Source organism: Cyanistes caeruleus, chromosome 14 (genome assembly GCF_971803275.1).
Source record: "Cyanistes caeruleus chromosome 14, bCyaCae1.hap1.1, whole genome shotgun sequence".
NCBI lineage: Eukaryota > Metazoa > Chordata > Aves > Passeriformes > Paridae > Cyanistes > Cyanistes caeruleus.
In genome coordinates, this window is record NC_141714.1 from 11,397,744 (window position 1) to 11,415,013 (window position 17,270).

Sequence of the window (17,270 nt, forward strand, 5' to 3'; positions counted from 1 at the left end):
GGAATGTCAATATCTTAGAAAACCAGGATCAGCTTGCCATCCATCAATGGCTCACAAAATCATGCCAACTGTAAAATCATTTCTTTCTGCTAAGCAAGAGGGTACGGCATTTTCTCTGCATTTTGGTAACAATCATTCACTCTTCTCTTATTAAAGGAAAACAGCCGAGAATGTGAGTTTGAGCTTATGTTACTGAAGTCAAACTATCACGTAAATTTTATTGTTAAGACTGCCACAATCAATAAAGAAATTACTCATGATAAATAATATGCAGTGAATATTTGTTAGAGGTTGAATCTACAAGCATTGAATATAATAACTTACGGAATTAAAGAGGAATCAGACAACATCTGACCCTAACTACTAAACCTTTTTCTAAGGACAGCTGAAGGATTTGTTAAACATGAGAGGAACAGAGCTTCCTTTTGCTCCCTCCAGAGCTACAAAAAGGAGACAGGCCTTGGGAACTGCCAAAAAATTCTCTGTTTAGGGAGACCAGTGCCAAAATCAAGCTTCTGTCAGTTGGCTGGGCAAAAGAATAATATCACTGTGAAAACGCAAGAGTACGTTGCTTTTAACAACCTTTTATCATGTCCAGATGGCTGGAGCATGTGAGCTTTCTGGATAAACCTCTTCCTGTACATGAACACGAGGTGTTTGTACCAACTCTTGGAGGTGGAATTTGATCCTTTGGTCTCCCCAAGGATTCCACACATGGGCAGAAACCCTTTGAGCAGCCTTTGTGGTTGTCTCAGATCTTCCTGCACCCGCAGGTGCATCAATCCCTCTGTGACTGTATGATAATGACAATAAACCATCAGCTTAGTCCACCAAGATCGTGTAAGATGACATCACACCACCACACACCTGTGGCAGGCTGTTATATGGCAGGGATGGACTACAGGGAGGGTGAAGTAACCAGATACAAACAGAGAAATAATCTGTTTTCTGGTATTAATGATTATATTCCTAGTGCAAAGTAAGATATTTTCCATTCTGCTAAATTAGATAAACTATACTGTTCTTTTAATCCCACACCGGTTGCTGTTTTTCTTGTGTTATTAAACAGAAAAGGATTTGCTTGCTATGATTGCTGCCATTAGATTTCATTTCAAGCTTCACTAAATTGGCATAAAGGAAACAAGTTAATCAGCCTTCCCGTTATGTCTGCAGAACATCCACTTGGTTCAGAGCCCATTTCCTATGTGCAAGCAAGAGATCCAAATATTCAAAATTCTTCACTCAGAACAAGGGAGTGTTGGAACATATCAATGTATATACATAAATCCTGAAGTTAATATTCCAGAGATACAAAAGGTGTCATTCCACTGCATGAACTACTTGAACAGACCAATAATTTTCTCCTCTTCCAATTAATTAAAGCTTAATTCAATGCCTGTCTCCTAATAGTCAAATCTTCCTAAACTGATTGCTCCTAGCTTCTTGTAAGATCACCTTTTAAAAACAGAATTTTGTGTTGAAGGAGTGAAGCCTGACCAAGTACAGAATCCCCAGAGCAGGACTCTCCCTAGCCTCTGAAATGCCCCATTCTTTGTGGTGGAGCTGAGAAAGACTTGCTACTTTCAGAATTTGTGGTTTCATCTCTGCTGCTGTTACTGACATTTCCCCACAGGCTACAGCAAGTCAGTTATTAAATACAAAGTTTATTTCTTCAAATAAGTATTTGGTAATTAAGCCCAAAGGATAAATATAAATTTACTCTAAGCATTTTGAAATCACACGAATTTGAGAGTCACATGCAACCATACTTAGACAAATGCACGTGCAGGTATGTAACACGTGTGGTGAGTGGGCTTGAGGTGTAGTTATTGAGCACAAAAAGAAATGCAAAGAAACATTGAGGTGGGACCCTTGTTTGTTGGATGCCCTGGTTTCCTTGGTGGCCCTGACATGCCAGCTTTGGTTTTGTGACACTCTACAGGATTTCAAACTCACAACTGACAGATATTAACTGCCCTTTGATAACAAATTGCATTATTTCCACTTCCTCAAGACTGCAGAACTGCTTTCCTGTCAACAGCATCTACACTCCAGCTGTCCCATCATGAGATGAATGTGTTTTATTGTCTTCTTCAGACTTCATTTTCTTCCCCCATGGCTGGGTATGTCTCTTAGAGCCCATCATTCGAAATCCTCAGCCCTTCCACAGCATCAGAAACAGGAGTATGCCGTTCCAGAAGGCCCTTCTTTGCTGAGCAGAGCTCCCATCTCCTCAGGCCATCTTTCCTTGCTGTCTCCCAGCCTCAGTGTCTTCTTCCATTTCCCCTTTCTCTGCCAAGCCAGCCATTCTGACTTGTTTGGCTGTGGAGGTTTTGGGGTTTTTCCCTGTAATCAACAGTGTCAGTGTGCAATCCAGCATCCATCACATTTTATACCACCTTTCAGACCCAAATCCACCAACTTTGCTGTCCAGCCGTCTTCTCCGCGCTTCACACCGTAGGCCCTTTTCTCCCTCATTTGCACCGAACTCCTGTCTCCTCCCATGGTTTTCTGTCCCTCTTTCTGCCTTTCAGCACCAGAGGGGACGCATTAAAGCTCGGGGTGCTGGTGCCAGCGCCCCCGGCCGCAGGGGCCCTGTCCGCCCAGAGGAGTTTCTGCCCAGTCACGGCGGCACCGGGCCCGTCCCTCGGGGCAGGACGGGTGACAGCCACGTCAGGAGAGGTGCACTGAGGCACACTCACCCCTTGTATTTATTGCAAACATGGCTAATATATTATTTATTTTTTTCTCAGTGAAAGTGTCTATATTAAACTTCTCGGGATGTGCATCTCTTGTAAGCAACCCCTTCCCAGACTAGAGCAGCCCGGTGCAAAACCGCACACACTGCCGAGGGTCAGAACAAGCCGCCGCTACCCTGCCCCTTGCAGAGGCCACCGCGGCACAGCCCCGTTCCGGCGGCCGCTGCTGTCGCCGCTGCTGTCGCCGGACGGGGACTGGGTCGGGAACAGACCCGCCCGCCCGAGGCGCCGCACGATGAGCGGCCCGTCCGCGATCCAGGGAATCGAGCGGCGGCGCTGAGCGGCGATTGGCGGCGCGCGGACGGCCCCGCCCCGCCCCTCACATGACCACTGGCGAGGTTTTTGTCGCGCCCGCTCGCCCCGGCCGCTCGCCGTGCCCCGGTGTCTCCGCCGCCGGCAGCAGCAGCAGCACCGGCGCCATGGGCCCGCGCCGCTCCGCCGCCTCCTCCTGCCACCGCCTCCTCCTGCCGCTGCTGCTGCTCGGCGTCTCTGGTGAGCGGGGCAGCGCCTGGGCCCGGGGGAGGGGAGTTGGTGTCGGGTGTCCCCGCGGGCTCGTGCCGCTCCCCGCCCTCGCCCCGTCACGCACATGACGCGGCGCGCGGGCACCGGGGGTCCCGAGGGGTCCCGGGGCCGCCTCGGCCCCGCGGCGCCTTCAGGGGGGCGGCCCCGGGGCGGAGGCGCCGCCGCTGCCGCCCTCCCCGCGCTGCCACCCACAGGAGGGGAGGGGACAGCGGCGGAGCCGAAGCCCCGCACCGCCCGGGCCTGGCAGCCGGAGCGGCACCGTGCCGGGGAGGCCGGGAGCCCTCGGGGTGCTTCCGCCGAGGGCCGGGGCCCGGCAGCGGGGACCGCGGGCCCGTCCGCACGGCCCGGCCAGGCCGTCCTGTCAGCGCTTCTCGGCGTGGGGCCGCGGGCGCGGCAGCGGCTCTGCCGGCATCCACCGCGTCAGAAATACAACAGCTGGGAAAAGTTCTCTTAAAATGCAAAGGGAATTTAACGCCCGTGGCTTTCGAGCTAGCAATCGTGGAAACGCAACGAAGGCATGCTGACCCCATCTCTTAGGGGTCAGCTTGGGTCGTAATCACTGATACAGCACATAAAATAATAGACCCTGGTCTACAAGCAGCACATTGGTCAAGTGCTGTGTTTCTGCCCTTTGGTTTACCCAGTGTGTCACCAGAAAGCTGATGCTTATTTCAGAGTCAGAATTCTACATTGGATGGGACTTCAAGGATCAGCCAGTTCAGCCTTTCTTGGCAAAAGCACAGTCTAGACAAGATAGCCCAACACCCTGTCCAGCCAAATCTTAAAAGTGTCCAGTGTTGAGCACTCAGCTCTTTGGGATTATTAGTTTATGTCAGGTAAACAGACTATAAAACATTGTCTGTTTTTGCCAGCTTTGACGATTTTGTGATGTGCTTCCTGGTTTTGATAGTTTTTAGAAATCTAGCTATTCTTTCAATGTCTGGTAAATTGAATATGATCCTTATATAATTCACTGCTTTGTGATGAGCTGTCCTCTTAAGTGATTCTAGAAAATGAAGTAAAAACAATGTCTTAACAGCTAATAATTGTATCTTACAGGTTTTTTCCAGTCCTATGCAGTTGAAGTAGATATAAAGGATGCTTCTAATGCTACATGCCTGTATGCAGACTGGATGATGAGGTTCTTGATAACATATGAATCAAACAATGGTGATTATGTAAGTATTTGGGAGTAACTCATGCTGAGAACTGGATTTTGACCTGGATAAAAGTTTAAGCTCTTTTATGTAAGGTGCTTGATTTCTTACTTTTTTTTACTAAGTCAGTTGAGAAGAATATTCCTATGTAGTCCTTATAAAATAAAGAATAAGTTCTCAGTCATACAAATGAATGAAAGTACCCTGTTGCTCTTACTTAAATGATATACACAAAACTCACCAAGTCTCACCAGTGTAGTTATGTTCTTAGCCCAAGCAGTAAATGTAATTGCAGCTCAACATGATCAAGATTTACAACCAAGTTAGAGTTGTACTTTTGTACTTAAATCTGATACGGCTCCTTTCTCAGGCAGGTGTCAGGAAGTCTTTATGATAATTTTCCAGAATAACCTAAAATAATCTCACCTTGCACAAGGTTTCAGCTAACTCCAGGAAGTTTATAGTGTTGTTATGGGGAAGAGCTGCATGTGAATGCATTTGAAATTACCCTTTTATTCTAGAAAACCACAACCCTGAATTTGTCATCGAGTGTGACACACAATGGAAGCGTCTGTGGCAATGACACACAAGCTGCCCTTCTGGCAGTGCAGTTTGGAGAAGGCCATTCTTGGAGCATGAACATCACAAAAAACAATGAAACTTACCAGGGAGACTTCATCACACTGACGTACAACACAAATGATACTGCTGTGTTTCCTGATGCTAAAAGAAAAGGTAACATTCGGTGTAGAATCTGACTTGCAAAGCAATCTCAGCCAGAAGTGTCAGACCTCATATACCTGACCTGGCTTGGCTTCTGTGAAGTAAGGAGGAATGCAGGAGTTAGGAATGAATGCAATGAGTTCTGTACCACGTGCTGCCAACTGCTGTTCCTTGTACCTGCCTGCTGGGTAACAATGCAGGCCGAATGGCTTCACTGTGTAATTCCTGTAAGTGGAAGAGAAGGGGAAGGATAAACAGCTTTGATCAGTGAGGTGCTAGTACACAGCAGGCGCATGGAAGATTAATTTTTGTGTGCACTGCTTGACCTTCTACCTTGCCAAGCAATACAGTGTTAGGCCGTCTGTGTATGAACACCTGCTAATAATAGAATTTTTTTCTTCTTAAAAAGTTAAGTAAAAGGGTTCACCTTTCCAATGGCTTGTCTAGTTCCATAAGCTTGGTTACTCCTGCATTACCTAGCACTTCAGGTCACGATTCGTAGGGAAAGCATTCAAGAAAGCTCAAGATTGCTAAACTTAATTATCTCTTAGGCTTTGTCTTACAAAATTATATAAAATGTTACACTACCTCTAAGTTCTTGTAGTGTATACAACATTAAAACATTTGTGTTTATTTGTAGGACCAGTTACTGTTCTTGTGAAGGATCCTTTGCATCCAGTTCAACTGAATACTGTCTTCGTGTGTCATAATTCCTACTTTTTTGAAGCAGAAAATATAACGCAGATTTTCTGGAATGTTACTGTGCAGGCTTTTGTTCAGAATGGCACAGTCAGTAAAAAAGGTAAGCATTTCAGTTTGTGAAAGAGCTTTTTTGTATTGTACCTTAGTGCAGGGAGCAAAGTCCCATAATAAAAAGTCTGCCAGTTCTAAGATGTGCTGTGTTTAATAATATTCATGTAAATATGCTCTAGTATTTCTTTCCTTGTTCCTGGAAAAATAGATTAGGAGAACAGATTTGGTAGTGTGCTGTAATGTGGATTGTTTTTGTGCCAAGGTGGGATTCTTCTCAAGTGTGTATTCCAGTAATTGGGGTATTAAGAATAAGCACTTCAGAACTACTGTTGCTGAGTAAATCATTTGAGTTTGAGGGGTTTTAGCTGACTGCCTTCTACTTCCAGTGCTGGCCTCTGCTGTTGCATTTGAATAGTCCAGAGCCTGTTGTCTCATCTCATAGCTCAGAAGAGAGACGGGCACATCATCCTGCTGCACATAACATAATAGGGTCACTTACTTGGTCTACAGCAAATACCTGTCATACATTTATAACAACTTAACTGTCTTTGTGTGTTTTGCTTCCATGTGTCAGAGGCAAGTGGTACTGAGCGTGGTTTTAAAACTGAGCGTTACAGAATTTCTGAGACTAAATGGCAGGTGACTTTGTCTGAGTAATAAGACTTCAGTAACATTTCAGCAATGAAATGGTGATTAAAATGTCTTTTCAGAGACTAGATGTCCCGCTGATAGACCTACTTCTGCACCTACTATTCCACCTACTATTGCCAATGTAACTACTGCATCTACCACTACTTTGTCTCCTGCTCCAACAAGTGCTCCCAAACCTGTGGAGAATCCAGACACAGGAAATTATTCTCTTAAAAGTGGAAATAAAACTTGTTTCCTGGCGACTGTGGGGCTGCAGCTGAATGTTACCCAAAACAAGGTGCTTCTGTTTTCTTTTTGAAGAGTAGAAGTTGCTGTAGTTATTTGGTGTAAAATGTGAATGCAGGGAATTTGCTTTGTACGCTGCTGGCTGTCCAGAACTGTTTCTAAGCATCTCTCTTGTATGTAGCATCTCTCTGACTACAGAATGGTTTTGTTGCGTTACACCTGCCTTCAAAAACCTTACATAGAGTCAACAGAATTTGATATTGGGAATACCTCTAACATGATTAAGTCTGGAACTTTCTTAGCTGTTACGGCTGTTGTTTCCTGCAGATATTGTCTTTCCCCTCAGAGGGTAGCCTGTTGTGTTAGGGAGCAAAGTAACACTTCTCAAGCAATTTGTTTGTTTCAGTGCTGCCAGCATGTAAATTTAACTCAAACAGCCTTGGTTCCATAGCAGCCAAGCTCAGCTTTTCCTGCTGTCATATTTGCAACAAGCTCTTCTAACCCAAGACTGTTCCTGACTGAGACTGTATTCCAAAGGCAGCTGAATATCTTTGATGTGCTTTGTCTGTATTTCAGCCTCTTCTGATCAACATCAATCCAAAGACAACTGTTGCAGATGGTGCCTGTGGTAACACAACAGCCACTCTGAAATTGAATGATGGAAATAGCACGCTGATTGGTTTCACATTTGCTGTTGTAAGTAACTTCTTTTACTTTAAACTAATTTTTTCATTTAAACAGCATGCATGGTGATCACCATTTTAGAATAAAATCCTCCTGTTGCTTGCTGGTGGTAGGCTGTTTCCATATGGGAGGTGGAACTGGCCAGCTGAGTGCCTCAAGACAAATGGAGAACTGGGTTAAAGCTGTAGAAAATGTAAGACTGGTAAATGTGGTGACTTTTGTAAAGCACGTGTTTGTAAGGTTGCAAGTGCAGAATTGCACACTGACACTTGGTTCTTGCTTCTTGAACAGAAAAATACAAGTGCAAGTGTACAAAAATTTTATCTGAGGGAGGTGAATGTTACACTGCTCAACCATCTGAATGGTTCTGGTAAGAAACAATATCTGCCTTAAATGTAATATTTTGTTCAATGTCTACATCAAATACTTCTGGGGTTTTTTTGTCAATGTTGTTCATGCTTACTGTTAGCTCCTACTTTATGTCTAGAAGTTGGTATAAACAAAAATAATAAGCAGAAATGTCTGTAAGAGTTGCTTTAAACAGCAGTGTGGGACCACTCTACTATTCCTGAAACTTCTGCTAATGTAAATTAGATTCTGCACTGTAGATTAAAAGGGCTTCTTTGTAACTCTTTTCAGTAATGTAATTTTTTGTGGTATGAAATACAATGGTACCAACTTTGAAGCTTTTTTCCTAAACTAGATGTTGTCTTCTTTGAAGATGCTGCTGTATCTTCCAACCACTCGTACTTAACTCTCACTAAAAAAAGGCCAGTCCTTCAAAAACCAAAGCGTACTTTTTTCCCCCAACGATCATATGTTTTTGTGGTTTTTTGCTTTAATTGCTTATCATAGCTACAGCAATTAAAGAGCATTAAAGCTAAAACACTTGCAGCTCTGCAGCACTGAGAGGAGTGGAGGTACAATGAAAACCTGATGTCATATACATATGAGAGGATACTGCAAAGTAGTTCAGTCCCTGATTTCTGGTTAAGCAGATCAATCCCACTTTGCACTACTTTGTTTTTGAGACTAGTCAGTGTTGAAGTGTTGGCCCCTCTAGATTCAGCTACTCAGTCTTACTGTATTAGCAACTGTCTTACATTTTAAGTGAACATGGGATTCCCTTTCTCTTTTTTTCGTTCTTTGTTTAGTCATTTCAAGTGCAGATAACAGCAATTTCAGCAAGTGGGATGCTTTCCTTGGTAGCTCTTACATGTGCCGAAAAGAGCAAACTCTTCAGATAAATGAAGATGTTCAAGTACATACTTTTAATCTATGGATTCAGCCATTCCTTGTGGAGGCAAATAAGTTTGCTACAGGTAAGAGTTACGTTTTTGTTTTTGGTGATGCTTGCAAATAGGTACAAGCACTTTATCTCAGAAGCTCGTTCCAATTTTTTTTTAATATGTTTAGCTATACATGGAATGAAGAGAAGTTCTGAGACTGACATTCAAGTTCAAGCAGAGCTTTGTTCTCTCTTAAAAAATGTGTGTTAAGTGTGTGGTTCTCCTTCACAAAACTTCAGTGAAATAGAGACACTGAAGGGGGACTTAAGCATTGCTGTGCAGAATAGAAGTTACCTGACAACATCTTGACATACAGCTTTTTGTAGCTCAGACATATAAGAAAATGGAAGTGAACTTTTGCAGAAGTGAACTTTGGGAATATTGTTAGGTGTTTTGTTTCTTTTTACCTGTCAGTCCGAGGAATAGGAATATTGGGAAAGAATGAACTGTCAGAGCTTCTTTGAGAGGCAGTATTGAATATCCAGAACTAAAGAGAGATTCTGAAATGTTTGTTTGCTGCATTATCTTGAGTGGAGAAAACAGAAATGTCTTAAATTACCTCTTAATATTTAGTGTAAACCGGTCTTTGTGCTTAATGCTAATACTTGCAGCACAGTCTTATTGGACTAGACTGATCTGTAAACACACAGACTGAAAAGTTCTGTTTTTAGACAGAAGTAAGATAACTCTCCAGATGTGTGTAGGGTAAACAGTCTTTCTAAAGACTTAAGGACCCATTTCATTCTATCATGAAAGTTGCAGCTGGTTTTCTTCTAATTACAGTTATTTTATCTGTGTAATATGTCTTCATTCTGGATAGATTCTTGATATGAAATCTAGGTCACTTTTTATCCTTAACGAGTGAAAGTGCCAACCAGACTTGCCTTAAGTATGAAATAGATAAGCCTGGTTCTTGAATGCAGGAGAAAGGCTGCTCCCTTGCCTAGTGCAGATGTTGTGCACAGAACACTTGTACACCCTTAACTTGCTTATAGGTTATCAGTGCTTAAGTTAATTATAATGCTTAAATATGCTAAGTGTATCAGTTAGACCTCTGCAGTTCTTTCTCTCTTAGTTTAAATAATGCTTGATTTTTTTAACACCTTTGTATTAAGGAAAACAGATTTTTATACCACACTTGGCAAGTATTCTGTCTTTATTTATTCCTTATTGCAACCTTTTTCTCACCTACAGCCCAGGAGTGTTCGCTGGATGATGACAGCATTCTAATCCCAATTGTAGTTGGTGCTGCACTTGCTGTCTTGATTGCCATTATAGTGGTTGCTTACATAATTGGCAGAAGAAAAAGCTATGCTGGATATCAAACTTTGTGAATCTCAGTGTGATTCCTGTTATGATTTCATTCTAAATAAAGCAAGTGCAAGTTCTGAAGTCAAAAAGATCCAAAACTTAGGAGTAATTACTAGCCACAGCTAATTGAAGTTGAGAAACAAAGGGAGACTGTTTATCTCAGATGAAGCAGAACTACACTTTATTTTCCTGCCCTAAGAAGACAATGTGGGTTTCATAGCTGTTTTGAAGATGTCAAATACTGGATGAATTGCTAGGCTAAGGATTTTATCTTGCAAAAATCCTAAAGCATTTAGGTTTTATTTCTGCTTTTTACAAATACTAGCCTGAAACCAGAACATGTTCTGAACTGATGTGCATTGGGCATCTCCCAGAATAGCATAGAATTTGTACTTGCTTCTCTCCTCTACGTTCCTTAGTTGTTGTCGTAATTGTGGGTTAAGCTGGCAGCATTAGTCACTCTGTTGACTTGTATAATATTTAACAAGGATTGTCTAATGCCCAATAGCTCGTTTTCCATAGGATTGAACTTCAGGCTGGTGATTAAGTGATCTCTTGAAGTGGCAGCAGTAACTTACTTGCCTTTCTTAGGATTTGAGTAATTTACTCTTGCCTTGGTGTAATTTCAGGAATCATTCCTGTACCATGGCTGTACAAACAAAATGAGTAATCTGCCAAATGGTGAATATATGGGAAGACTTCAGTGCCACTTCCAGATGCTTTCAAAAAAAAACGTTAGGCACTGAATTCTTTATTATACATTCATTGGCAGTCATCTAAAATACTCATCTAAGGCAGACTTCTGCTAAATTAATGCAAGCTTTTTTTTTGCTGGCATCAGTTTAAAGGGAATAACCTTTCTAAATATTCCAGAACTTTAAAGTGCACTTAACTTCATACCATATTCTGCACAGAACTGGTCTGTCTTGTTGTTTTGAATGACCATTGTTTAAAGATGCTTTCATTTAATGAGCCAGTATCTGTTGTTGCAGCTTGAGCTGTTTTTAAATCTTCATCTTGAGTGGTTCTCTGCCAGTCAAAGTTCACATTATAACTGCCCGCCATTGGCACTCTGAATGTTTAACGTACTTTTTGTTGGATTGTTTGTGGTGTAGCGTTTATTAATGTAAAGAATGCAAAAGCCAAACAAGTCTGAGATGGACCCACAACACCTGTTTTTCCTTGCTGTATGGAAAGAATAACTAGATTAAAAAAGTGCAGTGCAACTGGACTGTTCTTAAACTGCAGCTCTGTAGAGACTAACCCTTGATGCACAAATTTTCTCTGAGCTCCTTGTGCTGTAATACATATTCCTACTGCATGGGAAAAAAAAAACAAAGAAGTCTTTTAGACTTTTAGATAATTGTGGCTTTTTTGCATATGTCATAACACGAGCTGCCTAAACTAGTTATTTAATGAACATAACATTGTCTCCCCTTTTAGAATGAGTTTAGCCTGCATCAAAGCTGCTCTAGTGTTTTATTAGTGTTCTCTAGGGTTGTAGAGATGTCTGTGGCATGTTTGTGTACAAATCATAAAATACACTTCTTTCAGTAATGGTTTGGGTTTGGTTTTGGTTTTTTTTTTGTAAAGACAGTTTACTCTTGACACTAGCCAAGGAAGCATGTATGGGTGGATAATGCTTACTATAGCTTGTAGTCTACAGCTTGAATTTTGCATCAGTTACTGAAATGCATTTTAATGAAAGTGGGGAACTGTTATAAATTTAATCGTGAAACAAGCTTCAAGACTTACCATTTTCATTTTTAAAAATTGGTCTCATGACTTTCATATTAATATATCCTCAAATGCAAAAGTTCATATAGATTTTTTAGCGCTTTTTTTTTTTTTTGTGAGTGATGTTCAGTGGCACCAGTTAAACATGCATTTCTGTTAAGGAGTAATCATCACACTCTTCTTCTGACCTTGCAAATTTTTGAACTGTACACAGTTTCCAAGTTAATATAAAGTTTCCAAGATAATATAGAAGATTCATGCAAACTGCTTCCTAAAATCAACATTAGAAATACCATTACAAAAACCTGTATAAGTATATTGGCTCAGACTTTTAAGTACTCCTAGACTGATGTGCAGGTAACTGGTTCAAAAAACATCAGTTTCACCTGACTTCCTGTTGTTATAAAACCACTAGTTTTCCTGTATGTATTGCTCCATAGGGAACTGTCAAATCTGTTTAACCTGTGCTCTAAAAAATAAAGATTGTTCTATTTCTTAAGGAAACTTGTTCACATTTTTTAACTGATTTGAAAACAGACATCTTGTATTGTCTTTTTTAAAGAAAATAAACTCAATGAGTAAGGTGAACTCTAATCAGTCTGTATCTGAGATTCTGTTACACAGCTGGTTTTGTTCTGATCTGTGGAAACAGCATTTAAATCGTGGATGTACTTAACACCCGTGGATGTGGAATATTAATGTGTAAAACCTATTAATAGAGTGTGGTTTGTTTAGTACCTTATATACAGTTTACTAAATATTGTATTCTAAAATGTCAGTATTTCTGATATTTTAGGTTAAATATGTCATGCTAATAGTCCTCAAAAGTAGCATTTCTAGCCAGTGAATGATGGGATTTGGATTTTGGAAGGGGCATTTTCTTTGTTCGTTTGTTCCTTATTTTGGTTTTTTGTTTGGCTGGTTTTTAAATTTTCTTTTATTTACCACACTGTTCTCTATTTCTTAGCATACGTTAATAAAACACAAACTTCGGGGCTATTGGTTGAATCTCATGATTGGAATTAAAAGGGAAGGCAGCTTTTATACGGGGGCTAAAAAAATTTTGGGCCAAAAATTTCTGGCTTTTTTGAATGGAGACACATTCAGCTACGTCAGTCAAAAAAGCTGTTCCTGCTGGCCCTGCCGTGTGTTGGGCTGTAGTTCCCAATTCTGGACTTGAAGACACCCCTCTGAAGCTTCCAAACACTGTACAGTAGCCATACCTGGATAGATGTGTGCCAGCAAGGATGGAATGTTCCTGGTATGAAACCTTTACCCCTTTTTCACCCTGGGAATTCCCTGTAACAGTGCCATAGTGTGATGTGTACTGCAGCCATCTCCTTCCTTTGAAGAAGAGAGGGAATTTCTGTCACTGCCTGCTGGGCTCCTTCATCCTTAGCAAATCATATTTAGTGTTAGTGTTTAGTGACCCATTACCCTGCATATAGCAAATTGTCTCTGTTAGTGGACAAAGATGACTAAACATCAAATGCATGTATCTCTTTAAGATGTTTAAATATTTTCTCAGTCAGAATAATTTGAAATAGCTGTATAAGGTGCATATTTTCTTTCCTCTTGTTTTTTGGTTATTTTTCCTTCCAAGTGTTGCTCTACTTGGCAGTAGGTCCCTTCAGATAATCTGAATTCAGCATTTTCGGCTGTTGAGCCTCCATGTGTTGTTCTCCTTGCTCTTAGTCAAAGACTTTGTGTAGTGTTTCAGGAACAGGCCATGGCAAGTGTGTGCTGGACTGTAATAAGCTAAAGCAAGACAATACATTTCCCATAATTAATGCTGATTCGATGAAAAACAGCAGTTTGAGGAAGCATTTACTCTGTGTCTGATGCTCTCTCCTGATTAAAAACTCAAAATAGTTTTACAAGGAGTGCTGCTTTATGAAACACATGTAAGTCAGGCACCATTCCAGTACTGGAGAACCCAGGCATGGCCTGCTGTACCAAACCTCTCCTGGCACAGGCAGGTGGAGCTGTGCTCTCCTTACAAACAGGTTATGATGCCAAGCCCTGCCCCTGAGTTTGAAAACAGTTCCCAGCGTGGTTTGCTAATCATTGATGAGTGGTTTTACCAGCAAGGAGCTCCTCACATGTTTTACAACCTGTACATTAAAAACCACTCTAGCGTTATGGATGTCTCTTCTATTTTTCCCTCTGATGTGGATTTCAGTGAGGTCTATGTAGGTCTCAGCTGAAAGTATTAACCCTTTATCTTGGAAAATAAAGTTACCCACCTCAATGGAGTCTGTCAGTATTTTCCATGTGGTGCCTGGAGCCACATTTATCTTGGCTGTCTATTGTAGGTCTTACTAAGGTTTTGCTTTGTTACTTGGATTGTCCCTTACATCTTCATGTCTAGAACCCAGAGGAGTGCTGGTGACTGGAGGGTTGGGAAGACCTCTGGACAAGGCATAATACACCACTGTAGGGTTTTTGTTGATTTATTGCTGCTAACTCTGAGGTGTGATCAGCTAATGCATGCTCAGACTGCTGGTTCATCCTCACATTCCTAATCTATCCTCTGCTTGCTAGAGGAAACTGAAATTAAATGTACAAATCAGAAGAAATACATTACCAGTACAAAGGATGTGTGTAGTAAATGTGTTTAAATAAATGAATCTTTCCGTCAACTCAATATTAATTTTATTTTACATGTATTATTGTATTTAATACAATGTAATTTCTCAAAAATGCCTATTTGCTCCTTCCTTTCTTTGGTTTCTAATGCTTGATTTCCCTTACTAATTTATTCTCCCTTGCTTTTTTTTGTTTTTCTTCTTTCTACAGCTGAAGAATGCATTGCTGATTCTGACCTGAACTTTCTTATTCCCATCGCAGTGGGCGTGGTGCTTGGATTCCTTATCATTCTTGTCTTTATCTCTTACATCATTGGAAGAAGAAAAAGTCGTACTGGCTATCAGTCTGTATAATCTCTTAATTTCATCTCTGTTCTACCTTCCCTGTTCTTTTCCCTTTCCCAGACTTCCTGACCTGCTCCTTAAAAGAAAAACAAATTAATTCAAGGTTTTTTTATTTAAAGAAGTTAAAAGGGTTGATGACAGAATAACAGTCACTTCCTGACAGAATAACATGCCATGGGTCTGAAGGTGAATTGCAGGAGCTACTGTATGACTTTGGAGAAAATAAGTGTTCTGAGGTCCAGAGAATTGACCATAGTTGGTGTGTTCCTGTGGGAAGTGTGATTATTTTTAGCAAAGACACCTACAAAACTTTCTGTCATTTAATCTTTTTATACAAGAGAATTTCTAGATGCCTACAGCTTGTCTTGGTTAATGCTACAGCTAAAACTAATTAAAAGTGTGAATGCTGTGTCAAAAGAGACTGTACATGCAGTGGGGAAATGAATACCCAGCTCTCAACAGACTTCTGCTGGGAGCTTGGCATATGGCTGTTCTTGTGAATCAGCCTGAATTTCCTATTCCTTCTGAATGTAAAAGTAGTACCTGATCTCAATAATACCCTGACATATGAGAAGAACATCTGATTTTTCTAGTAAATTCTTTTCTTTAACATCATATGGAGAAGCTGACTGCTAATGTAAGTTGAATAGATTTACCATGGTGTCTAATTTGCGAAGATAAGGTTCAGGTCTGGAGAACTTTGGCTACTCAGAAAAGGCCAGTCTGCTGAAGGAAATGTCTCCTGTGCTATTTTGTTGAACTGTATTTTTCCTTTTGTTCTGAGCTCAATTGTGAAATGAGGGTGGGAGGCTGGAATTTCACTGGCTGCAGTTTCTCTCAGCTTTGATTCTGAACATAAAAGAAACTACACAGCATTGGTCCATGTGAGGCTCAAAAGTATTTTGAGAGAACTCAGACTGGCTAAGAACACATTGCTCAGAGATTCCTGCAGTTTCTTTGGACAGCTTTCATAGGTTAATAGGTTTCATAGGGATCACTGAAAAGCTATGATCTCTGAATGCAAGTGGACATAAAAAGCCTTTCAGGTTTGATAGAATTAATCTGCTTTTAACTTCCTTATTATTGCTGTCTCAGTGTAAGAGCACAAACCTTTTAGCATGAGGAATGCTGTTCATAAAGCAGAAATGAATATTATGTATAGTGAAGAAAGTGACTTCCAAAGGAATAAGAGCATCTTATCTTACCTGTTTGAAGATCCTTTCTTTATTATTAGTGCCATACCTTTGCACTTCGATGTTCCATATCTAAACTGTACAAAAATCAAATTTAGTAGTTTGTGGTTGTGTTCTGCTTCATTCCCATCAGGTTCGTGTTGATGGAATGAAAGAAATCTCTTGCTCTTGAAACCTTTTTGTCCATCTTGGCAAAAGCCATTTGCAGCCAATAAACCTTGAGGGTGCACAAAGTTCTGTCCTCTGCAGCAAGTGTTTACTAAAGCTGCTTCACTATTTAATCTCTCTGTGCATTGACCCTGTACCCATGTTGTGGGAAATGCACCTTCAGTAATTCACATACACAAAGGTGACAGTCAACACTGATGTTTAAGCAACTCAGAATAGCTGTGTGTTCAGGGAAGGGAGTTGTCCAAAGAGTTAGTTTTGATGTTTGAGTAATACCTGTGCATTCAATTATTCTTGTTCTCACATTGACCAAAGATACACTCTACCTGATTCTGACAAAAGTAATTCTATAGTACAAAGCGGGCTCTTGGACCAAGTTGTCTTTTTTTTTTTATAGGAACATAGTTAAATGCTGCTGAGTTGGACTGTGTGCTTTAGGTTTGGTTGTCTTGGTCTCTTGTACTGTACCTTTGCTCTCGCAATACTTGATTTCCCTGCCAGTGTTAAATGGAATTATTTCAGGTGGCATTTTATGAGTACACCCACTTTTCAGTGTGGTGCTTCTCTGCTGCCAGCAGATGGATCACAGCTATGTTTTCATGCTGAGATTGCAGACTGAAGTATTTGATATCACTTTTGCTAGGCTATCTTAGTGAAATGTGGTCATTTTCTAGATGCAAACACGTATACATATATATTTTGTATATATGTAGAAAGTATTATTTTGAGCTTCAACAGAAGTCAAAAATTGATCCAGCACTTTAAGGTTGTTGCAGCATGAAGAGTGGTGTCTACAATTTTCCCGATCTTAAAATGACTGTACAAATATGCTGACAGCAGAATATAATAAAGTTAATTTTTGTGTTTATAAAGCTCTGTTTCAGTGTAAATAGACATGAATGCCATTTCTGAGAGCTTTTCCAGAGGGGCTGTCAATGTGCTTGGATCAGGATGTTTGTCGGGAAACAGAAGCTTTTGCTTCTAAGCTATTCACAGATTTACATCCAAATCAGCTGATTTTTTTTGTTGATTTGTTCAAAGCATGGGTCTAGCACCTGCTAAAGATGGGACCTCCTCTTCCAGCAGAATCCTTCCAATAGACAGATAGGGAATAGATATTAAATAAAGTTTTATCTTGTTGCTAGTGTGAAGGCTGTTAATTTAT

The 17,270-nt window shown here is 40.8% G+C and overlaps 1 protein-coding gene across 4 annotated transcripts; it reads left to right on the top strand.

Annotated features, from left to right (window-relative positions):
- Window positions 1-2,217: 2,217 nt before the first annotated feature.
- On the top strand, window positions 2,218-16,977 carry LAMP2 (lysosome associated membrane protein 2). 4 transcript variants are annotated; one of them, XM_086850346.1, is made up of 9 exons: window positions 2,218-3,251; window positions 4,341-4,459; window positions 4,960-5,173; window positions 5,802-5,963; window positions 6,625-6,842; window positions 7,367-7,486; window positions 7,766-7,844; window positions 8,629-8,796; window positions 9,958-12,405. In XM_086850346.1, exons 1-9 carry the CDS (start codon window positions 3,083-3,085, stop codon window positions 10,095-10,097), a joined length of 1,389 nt encoding a protein of 462 aa, XP_086706472.1. In that variant the 5' UTR covers window positions 2,218-3,082; the 3' UTR covers window positions 10,098-12,405. The 4 variants fall into 4 exon arrangements, with proteins under 4 accessions (XP_086706472.1, XP_086706471.1, XP_023781830.1 ...); XM_086850345.1 differs by lacking the exon at window positions 9,958-12,405 and adding an exon at window positions 14,611-16,977 and having other exon boundaries at window positions 2,612-3,251; XM_023926062.2 differs by lacking the exon at window positions 2,218-3,251 and adding an exon at window positions 3,408-4,117.
- Window positions 16,978-17,270: the final 293 nt, after the last annotated feature.